The sequence below is a fragment of the Protopterus annectens genome, chromosome 4.part0 (assembly GCF_019279795.1).
Source record: "Protopterus annectens isolate FY-2018-M chromosome 4.part0, PAN1.0, whole genome shotgun sequence".
Lineage (NCBI taxonomy): Eukaryota > Metazoa > Chordata > Ceratodontiformes > Protopteridae > Protopterus > Protopterus annectens.
Window position 1 is genome coordinate 1,621,165,414 of NC_056733.1, and position 26,118 is coordinate 1,621,191,531.

Sequence of the window (26,118 nt, forward strand, 5' to 3'; positions counted from 1 at the left end):
TCCCCTTGGTTTACCCTCCATCTGAGTTGAGGACAACAGAGTTTGCAGAGTTCCTGTAGTGTCTCTGTGTCTCCCCTTTAGCACTGTACAATGTCCATGTTATGTAGGTTGTGATAAGTTAAATGAGGTCTGAAAACTTTTCTCCTTTTGGCCTTGGTCAGCAGCAGCATAGACTTCAGCCTGTTGCACATACACGTGAATTAAAGTAAAAGCAACTCCTAACATTCTTTCTGTGTAGACTTCTTTCTGTGGCTGTATTCCAATGGCTTTTGGAATTTGCAGAGAAAACCAGCACTGAGTCTACACTGTTGCTTTATAGTTTGTTGAGTAGCCCCTTCATCTTGGAATGGTTGATTAGCATACGATTCAGCTGCTTATGCTATATTTGGCATTTTGTGGTGTTTAGTGTGTAGAGCCACTTACTGAATCTGAAACAGTGTGCTACCATGTGCGTGTTGTGCTGTGGTGCATGCATGGTGTAAGCAGACCATGTAGGCTTTATTGAATCTGGCCATTTGTCTAAGAATACTGATTTGACAAAGTCATAAAATTAGATCATGTTTGACCAAGGGCTGCTGGTTATGAATGGTTCCACTTGAAAACCATCGAAATTCATATGGTTGAGACTATACCATTGAGTGTTTAGAACATCAGTGTTGTCAAGGGAAAGAAAAAAGTAAGTAAAAAAGGAAAAAAGCTAGTGTTTCTGCAGGGCAGCAAGGTGCCCTGCACACTGTCTGTGAATGTGCCATCTCTGTGATTGCACTGCTGACAGGGTACGGGAAATCTCCCATTTAGCGCTTCTGCATATAGCTCTAAAATGAAGATTTCCCTTTATCCTACTGTAGTGCGATGTCGGAGTTGGTATATTAAAGTTGGGGGGGTGTGGGGGGCGAAGCCCCCCTGCATAAAATAGTTTTAAGAGGCTTTTTTCTTTTTTTTACGTTCCCTTTGAATCTTCAATGATTTGAAAATTGATGTTCTGGTCTCGATGATCAGAATTTCGATGTTTCAAGCTTTTGATGATTCAAAGTGGAACCCTATGAACATATGTTTATTGCTGTCTTACTTCTCTAAGTGGCTTTATTTGACACTCTTATTCAAGTGACTGTACCTGTTGTTTCCCAAAATATCTTGTAACACAGTTACTGCCTTGCATATTTTCTAGCAGTCCTGCAATAACCAGTGATCTGTTAAAGATTTCTGAAGCTGGCGTACTGACATGCCAGATTTCGGAGGAAGCAGCCCATGTAGTCTTTGTGCGTTATTGTCTGAGAGTAGTCAAATCTCTCCAAGCTACCTCCTTCTATGTTCTGGTGTCCCGATACTAAATGTTCTGTCTATTCTGCCCTGTCTTCATCCCTGCATGGCACCTCTCCTCACTTTCCTCTGTGAAGAGTGAAGCCAAGTACTCATTCAGTATCCTTGTTGTTCATAGGTTCATAGGTAGATACTAGGCTATCTGCCTTAGGGCGTTTATAAGCCTAGCCAGAGTGTATTTGGCTTCTACCTCCCTATTAGATTAGCCTACTGTGCCTCTGTAAAGTAGGTCACAGAAAGTACCCTTTTAAGATTAGTTTACTGTGCCTCTGTCTAGCAGGGACACAGAAGAGATCCCAGGGGTGAATTTGCGATTTCCCATCCACGCGTCCAGATTTTGCTTGAAGAGGGTTAGCGAGGGGCTATGTCTAACATGAATTGGGATTCTATTCCAGAGTGAGGGGAACCTCTGGGAAATAAATCTGTCCCTCCAGCATGTCCTGTTTATTTTTGTGTTGAGGTTTAGGTCCCTGGAGCGTGTAGCTCTAAGGGACTTGGATTTTTTGAGGTGGAGCATGTCCATTAATTCTGGGTTTGACATGGCTTTGTACATCAGGCATAGATCGCCTCTGAGTAGGCGGTAAGCAGCTGAGTAGAACTGGAGTTTCTTTAGTCGAGCTGCATAGGACATCTGTTTGTAGCCCATGATCCTCTTGGTGAGGTACTTTTGGGGTCTCTCCAGTTGCTGCAGGTGTCGGGTAAGGTACATCCCAAAAGGGGCATTGTATTCAATTATGGGCCTGATGAGTGACGAGTAGAGGGGCACAATGACCTCTCTTGATCTAGATGCGAACCCTTTCATGATAATGTGGGCTATATAGAAGGTCTTTCTAACCATTTTGGCAACATGATTATCAAAGGAGAGATTACTATCTACGTTGGTCCCCAAATCTCTAATTACTTCTTACATACTTAATGGATTACCACCTGTGTGGTAATTTGTGGGCACCTTGTTTTTCCCAAAGGCGATGACTATGCACTTTTTAGCATTTAGCTTGAGGCCGTGGCTCTGGCACCAAGCATCTGTCTCTGTGAGACCATTTTGGAGGATGCTTGTGTCAGCTGGAGATTCAATTATGGCCCCCAGTTTGCAGTCATCTGCGAACTTTGTCAGCCATAATCCCCACGTGTTAGCCTGAACCTCAGAGAAGTATATACCGAACAAGAGAGGTCCCAGAATTGAGCCCTGTGGGATGCCACTTGTAACTGGTTTGGATTCGGACATGGCACCTGCGATTCTGACCATGTGGGTTCTATCTCTGAGCCAGTTTGCAACCCATCTTGTGATATAGGGGTTGATATTTAAGCTGGTAAGCTTATTTATGATGCCCGAGTGGGGTATTGTGTCGAAGGCTTTTGCAAGGTCCAGGTAGGCTGTGCGGATTACCTTGCCCTCATCTATGGCTTTGGTAACTGTTTCAAAGAAATCAACTAGGTTTAAGAGGAAAGATCTACCCTCAACAAAGCCAAATTGTGTAGGGTCCAGTGTCTGGAGGCTCCCAATGTCTTTGTTTATGAGTTCCATGATAATACGCTCCATAGCTTTACAGACCAGACTAGTCAGGCTTATGGGGCGATAGTTTCCGGGGTCCATTGTGGCACCATTTTTGTGGAGTGGGACCACTGTAGCTGTACGCCATTCTTTGGGTACATATCCTGTAGTAAGGCTAAGTTTGAACAGTGACTTAATGTGAGGGTTCAGTTCTTCTTGGAGCTCATGTAAGACACAGCCTGGGACACCGTCCGGTCCCATAGATGCTGTGTTTTTTGCTTTGGAGAGGGCAGCTCTCACCTGTGCATCTGTGATGTCAGGGAGGTTACATTCAGTTGGGATAGGCATTTGCTCCTTTGGGGGGGAAGGGGGGGGAGAAGTTTGTGCTGAATCTGTCTGCCAGGATGTTGGCTATGTCTGTAGGTTCAGTATATTTTGTACCGTTATGCAATAATTCAGAGCATATCTGGCAGTTTCCGCCCATGTTCCTGACATAACTAAAGAAGGCCTTGTGATTATCTTTAGTGTCTAGGGCAATTTTTCTTTCAAAACTGGCCTTTGATGGTTTTATGAGGGATCGAAGTTTCTTGCTAATACTGATCAGAGATGCCTTCCCTTTTTGGGATTTTGCTCTGTCATGTAGTAGCTTCCTCCTTCTGTTGTATAGCTTATTTATGGCCGGGGTCCACCAGACCGGTCTCCTGTTTTTGGAGGAGTGAGTCTTGGTTTTATTTGGGATAGCACGATCCATGCATTCCTGCAGGTGCTCATAGAATGAATTTGTAAAGGATTCTGTGGATTGGGCTGTATTATCCTCTGGCCCAGGGGCTTTGAAGGATTCCACCTCAGTCTTGAAAAGTGCAAAGTTGGCTTTTGAGAAATTCTTTACAGTGATTTCCTTGGCTGGGGGTGGGGATGGGATATGGATGTCCAGGGAAATTTGTTTATGGTCTGATCTTACCAATGAGGGTTTTACCTCTGGTGTGGAACATAGAGTCCCCATGTTGGTGATGACCAGGTCCAATATGTTGTTCCCTCTTGTGGGAGTGGTGACCAGTTGTTCCATTGCGTTAGAGTTTATAAATTCAAGGAACCGTTGGGTTCTTTAAATACCAACTCACCAAATCTGTAAGCCTTGTATTGTGCCCTGTTTTCTTTAGCCATTGTAAAGACTAAACACCAGTTTTAAATTAAAAAGAGAACCTTGCTAATGATTTTCTATCAGGTGCATATCATATCTTTTTTGTAATGTTGGCTGGGTTTTTCCTCCCTTTTCTTAATTTCACAAGTCCCTAAATAATTCAGGTGTAATAAAGTTTGATGGCATGAGTTGTACTTCAGCAATCTGTCAAAATCTCCAGTTAAGTTGCTCTTTCAGTTTCACATGTTTCGGTCAGTAAGTACTGGAGTAAGGCATAATACATTAACTGACATTATTGCATTAATATATTGGTGAGTTGTTCCAACTATTTAGCAGAACTGTTCCTGAGTTTGTTAAATCCTTTGCACATTTATTAGACTGAAAACATTGTTCAAAAAACACTGACTGTGCCTAAATATTTTACAGAACTAATATGCATTTGTATATGTTTTAAATGTCTTTTACAGTTTTGTTAATATGTTTGCCTGTTGCAGACTATACCAGACCCTCGTGGGCTGCCTTATTTGGCAGGGTGGAAGACCTATCCATTATTTTTTGGAACAGCCATCTTTGCATTTGAAGGCATTGGAGTAGTAAGTAATAAAATAAATCCTTTCATTGTAGTTAAGATTTTGTGGTGCATAGTACAGTTACTGCTGCCATTCAGGCTTTTACCAAACCATCATGTATTTAATAAAAGTTTATTGTTTACTTAATTTAGTTTACTTGTACTGACCCAAGTAAAATATGTGGTATGTTTTCTGGGAAAACTTGAACTGGTATTTATACAGATGAAAACATTTCCCTAGACAAGAGGACTCCTTTTACAGTATTATGCACAGAGAAAATAAGGTGTAGCAGATCCATGTCACACACATATATGCAAACTGGGATGGTAACATCAGAGCAGTGTGCATACAGAAATGGGGACAAGATTTGGAGAGATTGTGTGAAATGAAGTAAGGCTGAGTACAATATGACATGTTGAGAATAATGAGCTCAGAAACTAGAGAGAAGATCAGGAATGGTTGATTTAAATAAAGAAGATTGATGGTCAGTTACCTATGGAAAATACTCTTTAAATAAATGCTGAACAGGTATCTGAGAAACTAAGCATGACAGTAATCCAAATTACACCTAAAAAGGTATGTGCTGAACCAGTAGGAATGTATTCAAAGTCAGATATATAATAAGCTGTGTGATTGTACTGTTTTGTTGAAGGAATTGGTGGTAAAATTGATGATGATCTTTAAATCAACTTAACATTTTAGCATTCATTTCTCTGCTGGGTGAGAGTCCGTGCATTTATAGACATGCAAATATGAATCTGCCTATGTATCTGCACATATATCTGCATCTACATTTGTATTTATATCTACATATATGCATCTAGTCTGAGTCTATAATGTATGTCTGTCTGTAGATGTGATAAAATAGTATGTCTGTCTGTAGTTCAGATGCAATGGTAGCATAGTGGTGGCAGGGCTCTTTAAATGTGCTAGCTGAAAACAGTCTTGTAATGTAGTGGTGGATGGTCCCTTTAAGGGTACTGAACAAAAATAAGGTAAGGAGGTTAAGGTTAATGAAGGACTGTTGCACACAGATATTTAAAGCCCAGTGCCTTGTTATAAATCAGATTTGTGGCCTTCAAATCTAAAGAAGGTCATTGGAGGACTATAGAAATATTTACAAATACCATACAAAAGATGTAATGAAGCAAAGCAAACCACATGGTATCCCTGTGAGTTAATGGAGTTGATACTCTTTAAACAAGAAACTGACTGTATTTATTACTGACTGTGACTAAACAGGAGATATATCAGTTTATCAAAGTCTGTAAAAATGTAAAGAGAGTTGGTATATTGTTAGTTTAATGTAAGTACTGTTCATTTGTTTTGCCAGCTACTGTTCCTGTACTCGATTTGTAAGTGATTACTCTGCTTGAATGTAAAAAAATAATAATAATTTTTTCCTTGAATTTTGAAAATTCTACTGAGCAGGAAACCAAGAAGAAACTTATTTTGACTTTAAGTTTAACTATTTGCTATGAATTATGTTTTATTTTCCTTTTCCCCTGAATCTAAATTTTGTAAAGGGGGAAAAACAATGAGAGTTTCAAATTGAAAGGGTGTCTGCAGTGACTGTTCTGATTATTACAAATATACATTGGTGTTTTCTTTAGACAAAAAATCCAGTCTTTTTATACTGTGACTTTCCCAAAAGCTGCCTGTTTTGCTTGGGTATTATTCCCTAGAATCAGTCTGCAAAGTTTTAAATTACTGATGAAATGTGCTGCATTTAAACGTTATTAATTATGTTGGTATAGCTTGGCTTTGTAGTGAATCCACTTCTTGTGTATAAGGACTGGGAATGGTTCTGGTAAAAAAAATGCCTGAGACCTTAATATAATCCACTGTTCCCTTCAGAAGAGATGCCCTGCCTCTGACCAACACAATGAATAACTCATGGTTAGTCTTCAGGAAAGAAGTATAACTACAGGTGTACACTTGGTTAGCCTTCATCAGAAGTATGCTGTCATGGATTAAAACCTGAACTTCCAGGTGACTTCCAAGATGGCTGCACATTGAGTTAACATCCAATGGTGCCTATATTCGAGGTACTACCCAAGATACATAAAGATCTGGTTGACCCCCCACTGAGACCTATCGTCTCAGGCAGGAGTTGGGTCACCGAGAATGTATCCATTTGGATAGATTGTACATTGAAAAAGTTTTAGATAAATTTCACAGTATATTAAGGGATACAGGACACTTGTTAACATTGTTGCATGAGTGTATTATATGTAATGAAGGACAGAACTATAGTGTGGTTACACTAGATGTAAAGAATTTATTTACTGTCATTAGCAATACCTATGGCATATCAGCCATAGAACACATGCTATCACAAGTAGCTAACTTTGAGCTTGATAACGTTAGGCTGATAAGTGAGCTGCTTTAAATAGTGTTAGAAAATAACATATTTATATGTCAAGATGCATACTATCCCCAGAAGCAGGGGGTGGCTATGGACACTCCCTGTGCCAACACTTATGCAAATTTAGTGTTGACTTACTGGGAGAACGAAGTTATATATGGAGGACAACATCCATGGAAGGACAAGTTAATTTTCTATGTGCGTTTTGTGGATGACTTTTTTTTGTTATTGGGGGGGGGGTCATTGATTTACACTAATTTGTTGAATATTTAGAATCTACAACCATTTTCCTTGAGATTCACCATGCAGTATTCCAGTGGAGCTTTGGATTTTTTGGATGTAAAATTGCTGAGGGATGAGAATGGAGTTTTGGACATGACCTTATTCAGAAAAAACTGTTGGCAGAATAGCATGCTATCCTATGACAACGTGCATCCAAGATGTACGTTCAATGGTATAATAAGAGGGCAGGTTGATAGAATTTCATGTATATGTATGCAGGATACACATTTTGAACAAAAAATAGACAAGTTAGAGAGTAACCTCTGTTGAAGGGGATACAGTGAAAATAGAGTTAAAGATGCTATTACTAAGAGTAAACAATACAGAAGTAATAGGTCTAGCATCGGTTCTCCCATAGACAACAGGATAGAACCCCTGTTCATTCTAGAGCCTCACAGATGGACAATGTGAGGCTAATGTTAACATATAGTAATAACATAGGGGAAATATGTGAAAATAGAATTGGAATGTCTTGTTGACAGATGAAAAAATAGTCAAGGTAGTGGGAGAAAAAACAGTTTTTGGCTTTAGAAGAAATAAAAATCTGAAGGATTTATTATGTCATGAAGGGAAGACAGAAAAAAGTAGGAATAATTTTACACAACGTGCAAGTACACGAAAGTGCAGAAATTGCAAAGCATGTGAGTACATTCTGGAGGCAGAATGCTATGTACACCCTGTATCAGGAAAACAATATTGTTTTGTTTTATATGCAGATTGTAGAACAAAGAATGTTGTTTACTTGGCTGTCTGTCAGGACTGCAACTCATTCTGTGTAGGAAAAACTGTGTGCTGAAAAACAGAATTTTGAACCATTTGTCCTTTGTAAGATTAAAACATGAACATAATGCACTTTTCCAGAACATTTTTAAGTATGAAAATCATAAGTTTAAGTTTATGGTTATACAATGTGTAAATAAAAACAATAGAGGAGGTGATTTGATTAATGAGACAGAGTTGAATGAAACTAAATGGATCATTGAGCTGGCAGCATACAAAACCCCAGGTTTAAATGTGGTTATACCTTTAAGACCTACACTAAAGAAAAGGAGGGTGCGGTACTGAATGATAACTGAAGAGCTATATAAAAACTGCAGTTTCATTTGAGTTTTGTATCTGAAGAAGGGCTTGGTCCTGAAAGCGCGCATTCCTGTTTTAATTGTGTTTTAAATAAAAGTTTTGAAGCTGTTCAGCGTGGTAGCCAGTACCTGCTTTTTTCTTTCCTTAGAAAAGTAGAAGACCACTGCAATGAGACCTGACTAAAATAAGTAAAACACAGATGGAGTACATCGATTCAGACAATAAAAGGCTGGAAAAAAATTGAAGCTTTAAAGAGATATTCAGATAAAGTGATAAAACTGCAGAACTCAGAGTTTGAAATGAAGAAAAAGGCTGGCTGAATATGACCATGCATAAGAAGCGATGTTTAAAAAAATAATCGAATTAGAGGACAGAGCGTATAAGGAAACCTGAGATTTTCTGCTGTACCTGAGAAGCTGGAAGGAACAGACTGTATTAATTTTATGAAAGTACAAATAAGCAACTGGACTGGTACTCCACAACAGGAATTGTTAATTGAAAGGTCACATCATGTGTATGCTACAAACCTGGCTATGAGAAAATAACCTAGACCTTTAATACTAAAGATGCAGTCTTACCAGCAGAAGTTTATTCTGACAGTGGCAAAAGGACAAAATACTAAAAGTGGGAGACAGCAGAGTGTTTGTGGAGAATAACTAGTCATTGTACACTAGGCAGAAGAGAAGTAAATGTATTCCATTATTCAGGGAATGTCGATAAGCACGCATGAGATCAAACTGCTGTACCCATCTATCTTCAAAATATTTTTCCCTGGAAGAACAGAATCATTTTTTTGATGAAGTGCATGCTAAGGGAAGAAATACAAAAGTTTGTCCAACAAAAGGTGAGCTGTGAAATAGGAGATTCTTTTCTCCCTACCGAGGGTTATTTTCTCCCTCGGTGTACCACAAGGCTCAATTCTTGGGCCTCTTCTGTTCTCCCTATTCATAAATGACTTACAAGTGGCCATTCCCCAAGCTACATGCATACAATATGCAGATGACTCCACACTCATCTGTTCTGCAAAAACCATCCCAGAGCTTCAAACTGTTACTCAAAATGTATTCCATATGGTTGAAGCATGGTTCTTAAAACGCTGCCTACTTCTTAATGCCAAAAAAACAAAACTTCTCCTTTTCAAACCCACAACCAGATCCCCCTCACTGGACTTCTCTATCTCCTCTATTAACAACACTCTCATAACATCTGACTCTTCTACCAAGCTACTAGGAGTGACAATTGATAACAATCTTACCTTTGACTATCACATAAACAACACTATCAAAATAGTACATAGAAAACTGGGCTCCCTCTATAGAATTAAAACATTCCTATCCCCAACAGCCAAAGCTATTTTGGCCCACTCTCATCTCATCTCCACTCTTCTCTATGCCTCACCAATTTACACTAACCTAAAAAAAAATAATCTTACCAAGTTGACCACCACCTACAATAGTATAGCTAGATTTGTTACTGGTAATCATTTCAGAACACATCACTGCCTGAATCTACAACAAATTCACTGGCTTGAATTACAAAACATGTTGCTTCTTTCGCAACTTCCTATCATCCACAAATCTTTTTATCTGCCAAACAACACCCCTTCATTTTCTAACCTCCTCACACCTTACTCTAACCTTAGCTCTCTTTGCTCCTCTAACAAACTCCTAGTCACTGCTACCAAATCCAATAACCTTGCCGGTGACTCCCTGTTTTCTAACTCCATTGGTAAACACTGGAACCTATTGCCCACTGAACTAACTTCTATATTATCTCCTGTCCTTTTCAAACAAAAACTTAGACTCTACCTTACCAAACACTGGCTATGCCCCTGCCTTAACCCAGACTGAACCCATGTATTTAGCTCACCCCTCTACATCTTGATCTCTGTGATCCTTGCTACCTTCTACTTATTTGCTCACTATTCTATCACTTACTTCTCCTCTATCCTTCTCCCTCCTAATTATTTTACTCAGTTTACTGAGGACACTTACAAACATCTAATCTAAAACTATCCTACTTACATAGCTGTCCTTAAATATCCTTTTCTCTTTCTTATAATGTTTGATTACTCTAAATAACATATGCCTGTGTTTTGTTTTCAAAAGCCATGAGTACTCCTTGGTACAAGTGTTAATTTTATGTCTATTATAAGTTTGATTCCTTGTATAATATTGTCCTGATACAGTATATTTTGTATACTACTTCTCTTTGCATTGCATGTAATACGTATTATCTCTCTGAGGAGCTTTTCTCTCCGGGCCTCTACTGAAAATGGAAATATATCCAGTCAGACTAGCCCGGTTAACAAATGTAAAATAAAATAAAATAAAAATTCTGCTTCTTGTTCTTCTGGTAATAAAGACCACAGAGAGAGTGTGCCAGGGAAGCCTTTTCCAGTGTTTCAATGGAAAATGCTTTACAGAGGGGAAAAAAGCACAAGAGTTGACTAGAAGAATCAAGAGTATGTTGGAAATGCAGAGGCAGGGTTTTGGAGATGGAGATGAACATGAATAGAACAAAAAAATCTGGAAATATTGGACTTTCTTGGACTTTGTTAAACTTGTAGGGGACTCTAAAGCATATGCCCTAATTCATGTTATTAATGTTTGGAAAAATACTTGAGAAGGGAAGAGGAAGGGGAGAAAGTTAATTGCAAAAAAACTTTTTTTAAATAGTAGTATTTAAATAGTGCGTGATTGTCTTTACATGTTATAAAGTATTTTTTTCAGTTATTTTTAAGTGTAATGGGGATACTAGATCCTGTTTTCTTTTTTCTTTTTTACTTTCTCCCTTCTTCTCTCTCTCTCCTTGTTCAGTTTTAAGAAATTTAGGCACTCTGTTGCCTGATTCTCGGCTGGAGCGTCTTCTTTGTGGAGTTTGCATGTTCTCCCCATGGTCAAGTGGCGTTCAAAAGACGTGTAAATGGGCATGCCTTCGTTGAAGGCTGGGTGTCGAGCTAGCACCTTGGCACTGTAAAAATCTACTGACAATCATTAGCGGACCGGAGTTCCACTGTGGCGACCCCTAACTAGGAAAAGCCAAAAGAAAAAGAACAGCAGGCACTCTAATTAAAACAAACAAAAAAAAAGATCTGGTTAAAAGACAAAAGAAAAATTGGTGTGCTTTTTCTCATTCTTGCATAGGAGAATGAATGGCTTAAGGCCATTAACTTAATCTAGTAAGAAATTTTAAGAGAAAACAAGTAAAAAAGAATATTGAATATTATAAGGCTTTTTTTAGTAAAATTTTTGTGTCTGGTTCTCATGTCTCTAGCAGACAATCTGATAGAGACATAGTTTGTAGAAAATGTTTTCTGAAAGCATTCATGTGTTTTCCTAGCTGAGACAGCTATAAAGATAAGACAAAACCAGACAGCACTTAATAGAACCGCAGGCTGTACCATGCATCTTTGCATGTAGAACCTTTCTTTTAGGTTAGCATGAGCCTGTGTGTGTGGCTGTCTGTGAAACATGTGTTCTTATTAGGAGGGTAAAAATTCAATATTTGAAGATGTACATAGTTTTGTGCATTATTATTGAGCTATTAGGTTTTGGGGGGTATAGGATGTGTATGTCTATTTTAGCTTGTGGGTCTTCAGTAAAACAAATAAACTGTGGCATAGGCTCAAACGGAGATGACAAGAAACAACTGTATAAAAGATTAACCTGCCAAACACTACATGCATATACACAAAAGATGGAAGTAGACATTTAACAACAACAAAAACTGTTGTATGTAAAAGTGAGAATAATTTCTCAAGAATATGCTTTCTGTAATGTTTTTAAACATTAATGGCTTTACAGATAAATACAAAAAAGAAAGAACAGTGAACTTTAAAAATGTAGATTGCAAATGGTTATGCTACAGGAGACACACTTGGAAAGAACTGAACATGTTAATTTGATAAAGAAAGGTTTCCCGGATGGCTGTTAAGCAGAATACCTGGGGCAATGGAAGAGTTGAGTACTTACATTAATTGCAAGAGGAGCTCCAGTAGTAATAGAAGAGGATAAAAAATACAATAATGGTAGATTGCAGTACAAAGGGGCTACTGGCAAGGGAAGAGGATCACACTGGCATGTATTTATATTGCACTGAAAACTGCTATAATGGAGCTTAAGAAAATTGTAGAAGAAATAATCAGCTTTCAGCAAGAAATATTACTTATAGGTGGGGTCTGGAATTTGATTTGCAACATTGAAGATGTGTCTGAGTGGCCTGAAATGGAAAATTATAACAAAGGAGGGTAGATTTTTAAAGAAATTTATAAAAATATTTGTCATGGAAGATGTGAATTCAGTACTAGGAGTTTGGAGTGAATGTACATATTATTCCCCAAGATAGAAAAACAGGGATAGGCATGCCTTTAATTGAAGGTCTTGATGTGCACCCAGTAACTATTTCAGATTATGCGCCAATAATAACTAAAATAAAAACACAGGGTAATGAAATAAAAATGAGACATTGGCACTTCCTCACCTATCTGTTGAAAAGAGAGGAATTTAAGGAATTGGTAGTGGAAATTATTCAGGAACTATTAGAGAAGATTGACATTTCTTCTGAAAGTACAGTTAGGGAATGGGATAAAATTAAAGTGGAGTTTAAAAATAAGGTTGAAATAAAAGAAAGGGAGATATGGTTAAGAAGTAATAAGAATTATTTAGGGGGACTGACAAATGTTAAAGTATTGCAAGCTAGGGGGAATCTCAAAGAACAAGAGGAGGAGCAAACGCAGAATGCTAAACAGAAAATAAGGGATTACCTCAATAATATGTATGAACTTAGAAAGATTGCTGTTATGCAACTGTTTTTTTTTTTTTTGATAACACTAGAGCAGAAAAACGTTTAGCACAACGTCTCAGACAATAGAAGTAGAAGGGGCTGTCACTAGGCTTAGGAAGCCTGTAATAAGGAAGATAAGAGATCTTGTAGAGGTATTAGAAGTATTTTAGAAATTCTATGAAAGTCTATAGCAGAGAAATATGGAAATCAAGAAAAGATACAAATGGAAATGTTTATGGGAGAATTAAATATGCCAAGGTTAGATGTTAGGGGAGGCTGGGATAATAGGATAGGAGGAGATGAGATAAAAATGGCTATGTATAACTAATCTACAGGATAGTCCCCAGGAATAGATGGTATTCTTGTGGAGATTTGAAGCTAGGAGGGAAGAACTGATACAATTCTGGAAAGATTTGTTTAACAGTATTTTAAGGGGAGGAGAAGCACCAACATTCTGGAAGAAAGCAGTTGTAGCTGTAATACCTAGAGAGGGGAAAGCTCCATCAGATCCAGCTTCATACAGGCCCATTTCGATACAAAACCATGATTATAAAGTGTTTGTCTATAATGGCTGAAAGCATGGCAAAAGTAATGCCAAAATTGATACATATGGATCAGCATGGATTTGTGGAGGGGAGGCAGACATTTGAGAACATAACAGATCGCTGATGATCTAGCAGGAAACAGAATATAACAAAATACCACTGTTGTTGGTAGGTCTTGATGTAGATTTGACAGGGTAAACTGGGACTTTATGAGCAGAGCAATGGAAACATTTGCATTCCCTTGATAAAATTATAAGGTTGATTAGGAGGATATATGAGGGATCAGAGGTGAAAATTAAAGTGGGCGGGGTCCTCTCTAATAATCTCTGCTGAGCAGAGGAACCAGGCAAAGGTGCATTTCTCCACTTTATTTGCATTGTATTTAGAACCACTGGCAAAGAAAATAAAGGACTCAGAAATTCAAGGATATAATTGGTATGGTAGTCAAGAAAAGCTGACTCTATTTGTAGATGGCATTATTTTATACCTGACAAAACCAGAAAGGGACATTACAGTGTTGTGAAATGTAGTGATACAGTTTCAAACCTTTTTGGGATACAAAATTAATGAAGCTAAAACAAAAGCAGTAGCGGTAAATTATATTTCCACATACAAATTGGTTCAGCAATATCCATACTTATCGGGACATAATAAAATCAAGTATTTAGGAGTATGGATCAAAAATGATTCTAGGGTGGCAGCTAATGATACGTAGGAATAGACTGAACAAAAGGTAATACAAAAAAATGAGAAAATAGAAGCTCTGTTATATGGATATCAATAGTAAGATGCAAGAAGTTAAAATGTTTTAGTCCCTTTAGTGTTATGCGCAGGTGAGGCATATTTTTATTAACCAGAGGAGAACCTGTGGATAGCAATTAAAAAGAGTTAAAGAACTGTATCTGGAAGGGGAAGATGGCAAGAGTCAAATGGTTTAAGATGATTCTTCCAATAGAACAAGGCAGATTAGGATTACCCAATTTGAGTGGGTATTTTAAGCAACATAATTAAGGCTGTTACATATCTAGCATAAGCAGAAAACTATAATTCAAAGTGGAATGGAATGATGATACAGGGAGGAAGCTCAAGAAATAAGAAGAGATTGGGATTTTGTATCCAGACTCATAAGGAGAACAACAAAAATCATACGGGGTATTATAGTCATAAAATAGCAGGGAGTATTCTAAGAACTAAACCTACATGAGAATGGAGGAAAGGGATTCTACCAATAGGGAAGACTGTGGTTAGGGATACAGATAATAGGCAAGAGGGGGCTGGAATGTATTGGAGAGAACTGGCAAAGGAACTAAGGTATTGGGAGTAAATAACTAGAAAGGGAAAGGTAATCAGATGGGAAGAGGCCAAGAATTTATTTGGACTACAGGTTAGAGACTGCCTTCCGTATCAAGGACTGATTATATTAGAGTATAGGCAAAGAGAAAGCAACAGGGGGTCCTAAATGAAAGACCAGCACTGGTAGAGTTTTTAATAGTATCTAGAACAGAAGCTGCAGTTAAAAAAGGAATAATTAGTAAAGCATATAAAATATTGCATGATAATTGTAAGAATCAATCAAAGGAGCTAAAGGATTGGGAAGAGAGACTGGATAAGCAATTCACAGAGACAATGGGGGGTGGGTGGGTATATGTATATCTCCCAAATGTGCAACAAAGTCTAGAAGAGATCTTTGCCTGGAAGTGTTTAGATAGTTATTTTTATACCCTAAGTAGGCTCCAAAGATTTTTTCCTCCGGTAGATAGCAAATGTTGGAGGTGTGACAAGCAAGAAACAAATGTTTGGGAACATATTTTTGGGAGTGTAATAAGCTCGCAGACTTTAGAGATTCTCTGCCGACTGTTCTGTTGGAGATGCTGAGTGAGCAGATTACACTGACTGGGGAGATGATTTTTTTTGAGCTATGATACAGAATCGGAATTGCCTAGACATAGTAAAGCCTTGCTGAGTCTAATTATGACGGCTGCCAAAACAGCAATTACTAGAAAATGAAAATCTAAAAGTCTAAACCAACTTTACTAGAAGTAATGAAGATAGTAACAGAGAGAAAACAACTGGAATTGGGATCTTTAGAAAAGGGTAGTAGCAAATTACATGGGAAAAATGGGAAGTGTGGCATCAGTACATTAAGAGGAGGAATGAGGTTTAAAAGAAGGCGTGATTTGAATGAGCTGTGTAATGGCTGACTGACAATGACTGGATATATTATAAGTGATGCATAATGTTTGAAGCTACAGTTTGTCGGTATGGTTTGTAATGTATAATGTTTGCAATTGACATTGTGTTGATATGGTGTATTTTTATTTATGTAAATGTAAGATTGTGTGTCATACATGATAATTTAATAAAGATGCTTCTCATTTGGGAAAAAAAAACTTAACTTCCAGCATCAGATTTCCTCGGTAACTAAGCATTGTTTTACCTTGAGGATAGAGGTTTCCCATATCCAGAATAACACTGAAGAAGTGTGGACCAGACAATGACATGGAGGTATGTATACCTGGTTGGTTTTGAAAGATTTGTAGCTAGGGAAAACTGCTCCCCAGACAGAGTGAGACAAACTATGTTGCTTCATTCAAGTGGAGGCAATGAAGTCTTGTATGGATCTGGAAGATTGTGATGTTTGTCTACTAGGAAGGGAAACAGGAGATTTTAGCAAGAATTGGGTTTCACCTGAAGTGCAGGCCTTGTATGTGTCATAACAGGCACAGTGTATGGAGAAAATGATGAAATCACAAATGTCAGTTATTACATATTTTGAAACTTTGGCTAAAACCTTATATAAATGGTGTAAATAAAATTTTGAAAATGTTACCTCTAGATGTATTTAAGCGGACACTCCCAAGTAACTTAACGAAATAGGTATTTTAGTGTGGCCATAAATCTTTTGAAGAGCTAGTTGTTTTACACAAAACCCTAATACTAAGCCTTCATTTCCTTGCCTGTGTCCAAGTAAAAATTGTTGGCATTTGAACTGACTTGGTTTATATACTCCAGATGTAATACTGGATGTATTACAAGTACTGAATAGTTAATGATAGTAATACTATGTCTGTAAAATCTTAAAATACTAGTTAACAGACTGTTAAACATGTGCCTAAATGTATATAAGTGGTGTGATAATGCTGAATGGTTTCCTATTAAAGGTGTAGAATCTTCCTTCTACCATTGTGCTAACATCAAACTTCATGAAATATGCCAGTATAGTAGAAGGGAAGGAATTATTGGATTCTTGGACTCAGGAAACTGGATTACACTGATTAACACACAGTATAGCATAAGCAGAAAATAGAAGGGTCATGCTTTTATGGAGACAGGATTGGATAACCTATAATGCTAGTAGGAATGCAAACTGTTTTGGGTATAGAAATGTAGAAGTTATTGGAGTGGGTGTAGGAGAGATTCAACTTGATACGCTACCAGGAAGACATCATGGCCCAAGCAAAGAGAAAAATGCAGGTCTAAAAGATACAAAAGAACCCAAGTTTGACTCTGGTTGGAAGAGTTAGATAACTCTTACTACTGTGTCTTGTCAAAATATTCAGGTTAAGAATCTGAAGGAAGCCAGTTGAGGAACTGACAGGAATTGTGGGTTTCACCAAAAAGACTCCAGCTATTAATTTTAAATAACCAGCTCAGAGACTGACAGATTGACTCAGAAAATCCCTATGTTAAGAATGCACTGATGTAAATAGAAACAGAAAGTGAAAAAGGGGTACATGGGTCTTGTACTGAAAAAGAAGAAAAAAAGACAAACCAAAACAGAATGTTAAGCTTCCATCTGCTGTACAGAGAGCTAGTCAGAAACATAAGACATACGCTAAAGAAATGTTAGGTAAAACTACCTCCAAGAATGAAGGGAATAGCCATAACCTTTGGTGGAAGTTATATTCATGAGTTTTTCCTTATAGGTGATGACCAAAATGAAGGGGGAAAAGGCTGTACTTGTATTTTTAAGAGAAGTGACTTACCACTTCTTGTCAGAATTATGAGGGAAATACTGACTTATATGGCTTCCAGTTAAGTTGTGTCAATTTCAGGAACACTTGGGAAGATGATAACCTAAGCAGAGCTGGAAAGAACATAGCAAGAGGAGATGAGAACCAAAAGAGCAGAATAAGTCCATAATGTAGTCCTACCTTGAGTTACGATATATGCTACTCTTTGTAGTAAACTAAGAGGGGTAGCCAAAACTTAGCCCGTTATTAATTCCAAAACCATTTAGAATAATTGTAATGAAATTCACTTTTACTTATGGTCATTTAGGAATAGACAAAAACAAATATCTGAAGTAGTTAACTTCATTTGTGCAGCAACCTATGGGATTCGGATCTGACCTCTGATCCGAGCCGGCAGTTTTCAACAGCTTTAGATCTGAGCTCCAAGCTCCTCCCCTACCCATAATCCCCTGCCAACCCTGATTGACCTCACAGATCTAGTTTGCCACAGTTATCCAACAGCAGCTTGATCTACAGCTCCAAGCCTTCGAGACTTTTGTGAGGAAAAAAATCCCCTTTTTTCTCCCCTTTCTTCTGTTTTTTGTGTGTCTGTGTTTTCAGGTCCCTTTTTGTAAAACCCCTCTCTAGTTTAACTTTTATTTTTTTTGGTCTTTTACCTCCCCCTTCCTTTGTGGTTCCATTAGGGTTGTGTGTGTGTCTGTGTGTGTGTGTGTGTGTGTGTGTGTCTGTGTGTGTGTGTGTGTGTGTGTGTGTGTGTGTGTGTGTGTGTGTGTGTGTTTGGAGCCTAACGTGTGTGTTTCTCTCCTAGTTTAAATGGCTGAGGCCCCAAAATTGATCTTCTCTACGTGCACAGAGTGTGGCCATAAGCTGTCCCCAGCTGTCACAGCTTGGCTGCTCCAGTTTCACTTGTAGCTAGGACTCCCGGTATCTCTTCCCCAGTTAAAACTATTCTAGTAGCAGTGTACAAGCCTTCTACTAGAAAGGTCTATAGTAGCAAATGGAAACGTTTCTCCATTTAGGTTCATAGGTTGGTACTAGGCTATCAGCCCTAGGGCCTATACAAGCCTAGCCATAACAATTCCCTGGCTATTTCTTCCCACACTATTTACTTCCCTGGACCCCTGTCTAGCAGGGTGACTGACGTGATCCCCGGGGTGAATTTCCTTTCTCCCATCCAATCGTCAAGGTTCCTTTTGAAGAGGGCCAAAGAGGCACTCTGCTTGACATGTATGGGCAATCTATTCCAGAGTCTGGGGAGTCTCTGGGTCAGGAACCTATCCCTCCAGCATGTTTTGTTTATTGTGATGTCAAGGTTTAGATCCCTGGAGCGTGTGGCTCTGAGGGATTGGGATTTCTTTAAGTGTAGCATGTCCAACAGCTCTGGGTTTGACATGGCCTTGTATGTTAGCAAAGATCGCCTCTGAGTAGACGATATGCGACAGAGTATAGCTGGAGTTTTTTAAGGCGGTCAGTGTAGGGCATCTCCTTTAGGCCTGTGATTCTTTTAGTGAGGTATTTCTGTGGCCTTTCCAGTTGTTGCAGATGTCTTGAGAGGTACATACCAAACGGGGCATTGTATTCTATAATGGGTCTAATGAGGGATGAGTACAGTGGGACAATGACCTCCTTTTTTCTGGATGAAAAGCCCTTAGTGATGAGGTGTGCCACATAGAAGGATTTCCTGACTGTTGTGGTGATGTGGTTATCGAAGGTGAGACCACTGTCCACATGTGTCCCTAAGTCTCTTATCAAACTTTCGGAGTTTAGTGTACTGTCACCTATATGGTAATTCACGGATACATGTTTTTTCCCAAAGGGGATAACTATACATTTCTTGGCATTGAGCTTGAGCCCATTGGGCGGAACGTCGAAATTTGGATCCTTTCACAGCTCCTTTGCCAGTGGTATTAGACTTCCTGTCAGGGCTGTTTCATCAGGGGGATAGCTCCTCCACAGTCAAGGTTCAACTAGCAGCTATCTCTCATTATCATGTGGGAAATGAACTGGGCCCTTTGATCACCACGAAATTGTGTAAGACCTTTTTGAAGGGCACCTTACTGCTCAGACCTCCAGTGAAGGATGTAGTCCCTCCTTGGGATTTAACACTGGTGCTTCAGGCCTTAAGAGCTCCCCCGTTTGAGCCTGCAGCTTCAGTAGATCTTAAATTCTTGTCATGGAAAACGGCCTTTCTTGTCGCTATCACCTCGGCTCGAAGGGTCTCTGAACTACAGACCCTCTGTGTAAAACCCTCATATTTGACTTTTCACAAGGATAGAGTTTACCTCAGGACCAATCCCTCCTTTCTTCCGAAGATTGCCTCTGAATTGAATATTAACCAGTCCATTAACCTACCAGTCTTCTTCCCTAATTACCAAAACAAAGGGGAATATAAATTACACTCACTGGATGTGCATAGACAACTTCGCTTCTACATCCACAGGACATCTGGTCATAGGCAATCTGACCAGTTGTTCGTCTCCTTTGCCAAAGTTAACTTGGGTAAATCTGTGTCTAAAGTCACGCTGTCTAGATGGATCTCGCAGTGTATCGTTTTAGCATATGAAAGTTCTGGCAGGCCCGCACCTCAGGGAGTCCATGCCCACTCTACTAGGTCTATGTCTACTTCTGCAGCTTTTAGAGCTAGAGTCTCTTTGGATGATATTTGTTCAGCAGGCGCTTGGGCCTCATCTCATACCTTTATCAATTACTATAATTTGGACATTATCTCCAGAGGCTCTGCAGTGCTCCGAAACATACTTCCATGAAGGCCGTCCAAGGTTCAGGTAGCTGGGGACTCTGTACCATAGGTTGCTGCACAAATGAAGTTAACTACTTCAGATTAGAAAGTTATGTACTCACCATAACATTCCATCTGAGTAGGTAAACTTCATTTGTCAGCAACCGTCCCTCCCTCCTGCCCCCTCACTTATGAATGTTTTCATACTCAGGTCCATGGGTGTTACCCACTTATCTGAAAATATTAGTCTTCGGGCAGTATCTGCTTTTGGGCAAACTTGATCTGAGGTCAGTCAGGGTTGGCAGGGGATTATGGGTAGGGGGAGGAGCTTGGCGCTCGGATCTAAAGCTGTTGAAAACTGCCAGCTCGGATCAGAGGTCAGATCCGAATCCCATAGGTTGCTGCACAAATGAAGTTAACTACTTCAGATATTTGTTTTTGTACCTGGTTTTAAAAAATTGTGTATCCTGTATTACCTAACTCCACTATTGGAGCTGTTAAAATAAATTTACAGTATTCACAACCACCACATTTCCCCATTCCTTTGTTCATAGTTTTAAAAATAACTGGATGTTCCAGCAGAAATTTCATATTAAAATCTGTTTTAAAAATAAAATGTGGTTAGTTTCCCAAAACTTCCACAAGACATTCTTTGCCTTTAAACACAACCTAATTCTTTTTCATAATTTCCTTTATTCATCCTGAAGTTTGTCCATATGTCAATACCATAGACCTTTCCAATAGTGGAGTTAGGTAATACAGGATACACAATTTGTTTAAAACCAGGTACTTGCAACATTAGGGGAGTGATTTATTTAGCCTCGTGTCAGGTTTGTAAATTTTTCTATATAGGGACGACAGAGAGTGTTTTCTGTAGACGCATCTTTGAACATTTGTATGCGATAAGAAAAGGGGATGAAAATAATGCCCTGAGTAGACACCTAAAAGCTAGTCCCCATTGTTCTGGTTTTCTTTTTGGAATTGGTGAGATTGTAGATAAAGACCAGAGGGGGTCAACTGGAAAAATAAACTAAAGATGAAGGAAATTATATGGCATATTAGAACTAATGCCACAATGGGACCCGAGTTGAGTGAAATGTTTAGTATTGTGCCATTTTTAAAGAAGCGAGCTGAAAAATTATGAATTTTATAGTTAAAATGAGTTTTTTAAGTTTTTTTTAAGGTGTATTTATGTATTTGAATTCATGTACCCTTGTCACAATATATTAATTACACTTAATTGACTGTAAATTGATTGGTGGGAGTGGGTATTTAAACAGAGGAACTCAGCATTTTAAACTGTTCTGAGGAAGTCATGCTTGACGTGATGAAAGAGCTTAACATATTGTTGTGGTGAATACCGAATAAATCAGTGTTTTTATATATTCCTGGATTGTGGACTGTGTTATATTGCCCTAATTCGACATGTGTCCTGGTTTTTATGAGTTGTTCGTTTGGGCATATATACACTTCTTTTTTTGTTCTAGGGATCTCAGCTCCTTACTGAGGCTGGTAAGGGAGTATTTCGCATCTGGGATTTTCATCTTTTCTTTAACAGTTTCTTCCTTCTGTTGTATAGTTTTTTTATGGCAGGGGACCATCAGATTGGCTTCCTTTTTTTAGAGGAGAGCGTCTTGGTTCTATTTGGAATGGCACGATTCATGCATGAGTGGATGTGCTCGTACAGTGCCTTAGTGTAGGATTCAGCAGTCAAACTTTCAGTTCCCGTCTGCATGGGTGTCAGAAGTTTGTCACTTCTGACTTGAGTAGCATGAAGTTGGCTATGGAGAAGTTTTTCTATGGAGGTTTCCCTACTGGGGGGTGGGGGTGGGATGTGGACTTCAAGAGTGATTAGCTTATGGTCAGACCTGATCAACGAGGGGGTGACCACTGGTGTGGAGCATCGATCTCCCATGTTGGTAATGACCAGGTCTGGGATATTTGAGCCCCTGGTGGGACTATGGATTAGTTGATCCAGGGCATTGGAATTTATGAATTCCAAGAACCGTTGGGTAAAGGTTGGGTAAAGGTGTTGGTACCCGAGTAGTTTTCCCAATTAATAGCAGGGTAGTTGAAATCACCCAGTATTAGGGGGTTTGGTTGTATTTTAATATTTTCCAGTATGTTTAGAAAGGTGTAGTGAGAATCTTGGGGCATGGTGGGGGATCTGTAGCAAGCTACAATTTGGATTGCAGTCTTACCTAGTGTTAGTTGCACCTGGAGAATTGAGCAGCATTACCTTCAGATTTTGCATGCTTATATCTGTTACGGTGGTGGTTTTGTCCTTTGAGCCTTGCCAAAAAAAGTCACTACAGGGGTGGCAAGAGCCTTGGCCAGTAACCTGAATCCCAGGGGCGACAGGTGCAGACCATCTCTGGGAAAGCATCAGGGTCTGTCGATCATGTCTTCCCAGGCAGACAGATACTAGATCCCCTTTGAATGACACCAGAAATGTAGCCAATTGTTGAAGTCAAGTCATTTTGTCCTTATCTTGTGGTATCATTCTTGGCAAAGGCAGGATGCTACTCGGGGCTAGAGTTGTACCTGCCTGGGCCACATGATCTGAGAGCTGTTCCATGTCTCTCTTCATGTAGCCCAGGGAGGTACATCTCAAGTCATTCACTCCGACATGAACAACGACAGAGTCATATTTATACTTGTTGTAGAGTGACTTGAGTGCATGCATTATGTGGCGGATCCTGGCACCTGACAGGCAGCTGACAGTAATTTTCTCCTTGTTCAGCCTGGTGAGTGGGACATCAGTGTGTCTGACTATAGAGTCACCTATGACTAAAGTATTGGGTATGTTGTCTTGCCTTAGGGGCTGTTTGGTGGCACACTGGTGTTTTGAGCTATGTGTCATTTTGGTTGTCATTGGTCTTTGAGTTTCAGCTTCGGAGGTCCTTGTTGCTTGGGCAGGTTAATGTTAAGGGCCTCTGCGTAAGTGGGTTTAGTGTTACCATGTGTGGATGTTGGTGGAGTGAGTTTTGAAGGGCTATGTGTTGCTTGACATGTAATGCAGGTGTTAACCTTCTCCTCTTGACTGTCTAGCACAGTATTGGCTGGAGAGAGCTCTGCTTCCAGTTTGACTATGTAAGTGCATCTCTCGCAGGTTGTAGTGTTGGGTGGTAGGAGGAGAGGGTTGTCTGTGTACATGAGGCAATTGCTGTATTGCCCCAGTATCCCCAGATCCACAAGGTGGGCAGGAGAAATCACTGTAAGTTGACCCTTGGGCATGCTTGGTTCGGTGTTTCTTTTGTAAAGTACAAGAGCTGTTTTCCCTTACATTGGCAAGGTACTTTGCAATTATAGGCTGTTTAGTGCCTACAATTAATTTCTCCTTATTTAGAAGGAGAGTTGAGTGCTTGTATCAGTTTAAGGCTTCCTAGTGCTTTCCAGCAGGTTTCAGAGCAAGTGCTAGTCACAGGGATTCAGATTTTAGTGCTACTGCTGGGAAACCAGCTAGTTCTAAGGGAAAATTTGAAGAGCAGACTTTCTGGCACCGGGAAGCTAAACAAATAAGGTAATAAAAGTGCAGGAGAGCAGAGAACTAGCAGATGTAAGGGAAAAAATTGAAGAGCAGAATCTTACAAAAACTCCTGGATACAGCAAATCTGTGTCTGGCCTACACTACATTCTGGAAAGGTAGGAAACAGTGTTTTTTTTTTTTTTTTTTTTTTTTTTAGTAGAAAGAGAAGAGGCAGAAGTTAATGAGATAATTCAATATGCAGAAGCTCTAAAGGGGTGGGCCTTTACTAAGTTCTCACTATTAACAGTAGAATGAGCTGATGTTCATTGGTTAGTACTAAGCTAACTGCCCTTGCGAGCCATTTTAAGCTTAGCCAATTATCCCTTGTGAGACTCAAACCCTGTACCTTGTGTTTGTAAGGCAAACACCTTAACCATTAGGCCACCCTCCCACCCATGTAATGTGAATGGAGGGGGGGGGGGGAGTGTCCAGTATCGACTTTATACCAGAGGCGGGTAACTCAAAGCCACCAAGACAAAAGACCACAACAAGAACTGGGAGGGTGGGAGAGGTTTCTGGACCAGAAATTGTAGTTTATTGGCAGTTTGGGCAGTTTATCCATCTTTTTCAACATGCTGGTCTAAAAGCCCGCATTTGCACTTGTTTCCCACCTTTCCTGTAGCTAGTCTTGTCCAGATAAGTTTTGCTGTATCCAGGACTGTTTGTAAACTTTCTTATAACTAGTCTAGTCCAGATACAGATTTGCTGTATCTAGGACTGTTTGCAAGCTTCTGAATCCCCCAAGCCTTTCTGTGTCAGAGAGAAGCCTTCTAGCTTGTCAGTGGGAGTGGTAAGCACTAAGAAACCTATCTACCACAAGAGGAGTGGTTTCTGCCCTAGAAAATGTAGTTTATTTGCCGTTTGGGCAGTTTTTTTCCATTGTTTTCAACTTTCTGGTCTAAAAGCCTGCATTTGCGCTTTTCCCACCTTTCCTGTTACTAGTCCAGATACAGATTTGCTGTATCCAGGACTGTTTGTAAGCTTCTGAGACGTACCAAAGTCCACTCTCCAATTTTTCCCTTAGAATTTGCTAGTTCTCTTTTCTCCTGCACTTTTACTAGTTTATTAGTCTAGCACTTTACCATACCAGACTTCTTGTACCCATTATTGTAGCACAAAAAAGTGCTACCAGCACTAAACGTTCTACATGGAAACAGCTCCAGTACTTATTATTAATACCCACCCCTCCAGGCATGTCTAAAGGTCAGTTCCCTGTGCTTTCTCCTATTAACCTGGTGAACTTGGGCATCCTGAGGTAATGTAGCATCTGCCTCATGTACACTGACAACCCTCTCCTCTTATCTCCCAACACTCTGACTTGCAAGAGATGCACTTGTATATCCAAATTGGAAGCCATGCACTCTCCAGCTAAGACCGGAATAGCTGGTCAAGAGGAGAAGGTCAACACTTGCCCACATCACATGGAACACATAGCCCTCCAGAACACACAAAAGCACTACCTTCAGAAAAAAATGCAACCCACACACCCACCTTAGCAGAGGCTCTCAATAAAAATCTACCCAAACAGCAGAGACCTCCAAGGCAGAAACACACTCAACCACCACAACACAACACTAATCACGAGACACACAACTTTCTTAAACAGTGTGCCACTCAACCAAAGCCCCTAAGGCAAAACAGCATACCCAACACACTAGTCATAGGTGACTCGATAGTGAGGCACACTGATGTCCCACTCACTAGGTTGAATAAGGAGAAAGTAACAGTCAGCTGCCTGTCAGGTGCCAGGATCCGCCACATAATGCACGCACTCGGGTCCCTCAACAACAGGTACAAATATGACTCTGTCATTGTACATGTGGGTGTGAATTACTTGAGACATACCTCCCTAGACTACATGAAAAGAGACATGGAGGAGCTCTCGGATTATGTAGCCCAGGCGGGTATGACTCTAGCCCTGAGCAGCATCCTACCATTACCCAGAATTATACCACAGTACAAGCTGAAAATGATTGATTTCAACAATTGACTAAGTTTCTGGTGTCATTCTAAGGGGAATCCAGTATCTGTCTACCTGGGATGACATGATTGACAGACCTCAACGCTTTGCCAGAGATGGCCTGCATCTGTTACCCCTGGGCTTCCGGTTACTGGCCAAGACTCTTGCCACCCCCATAGTGCCTTTTTTAGGCGGTGTTCCAAAGACCAAATTACCACCATAACAGCTACAAACAAATACAATCTGAGGGTCATGCTGTTCAACGCTAGAAGTCTAAATCCAACTGCACTTGCTCGAAGCACTCCTTAAAATGGGGAACATTGACATTTGTGCTGT

At 39.6% G+C, this 26,118-nt stretch overlaps 1 protein-coding gene across 6 annotated transcripts in view; it reads left to right on the forward strand.

The window, feature by feature from the left end:
* The window catches only part of LOC122799976 (proton-coupled amino acid transporter 1-like), a 1,348,908-nt gene that overhangs the window by 671,939 nt on the left and 650,851 nt on the right, over positions 1-26,118 (forward strand). For all 6 annotated transcript variants that reach the window (XM_044069408.1, XM_044069412.1, XM_044069406.1 and 3 more), the window contains one exon: positions 4,448-4,546. In XM_044069408.1, coding sequence (XP_043925343.1) covers positions 4,448-4,546 — 99 coding nt within the window. The remainder of the gene's footprint in view (positions 1-4,447; positions 4,547-26,118) is intronic.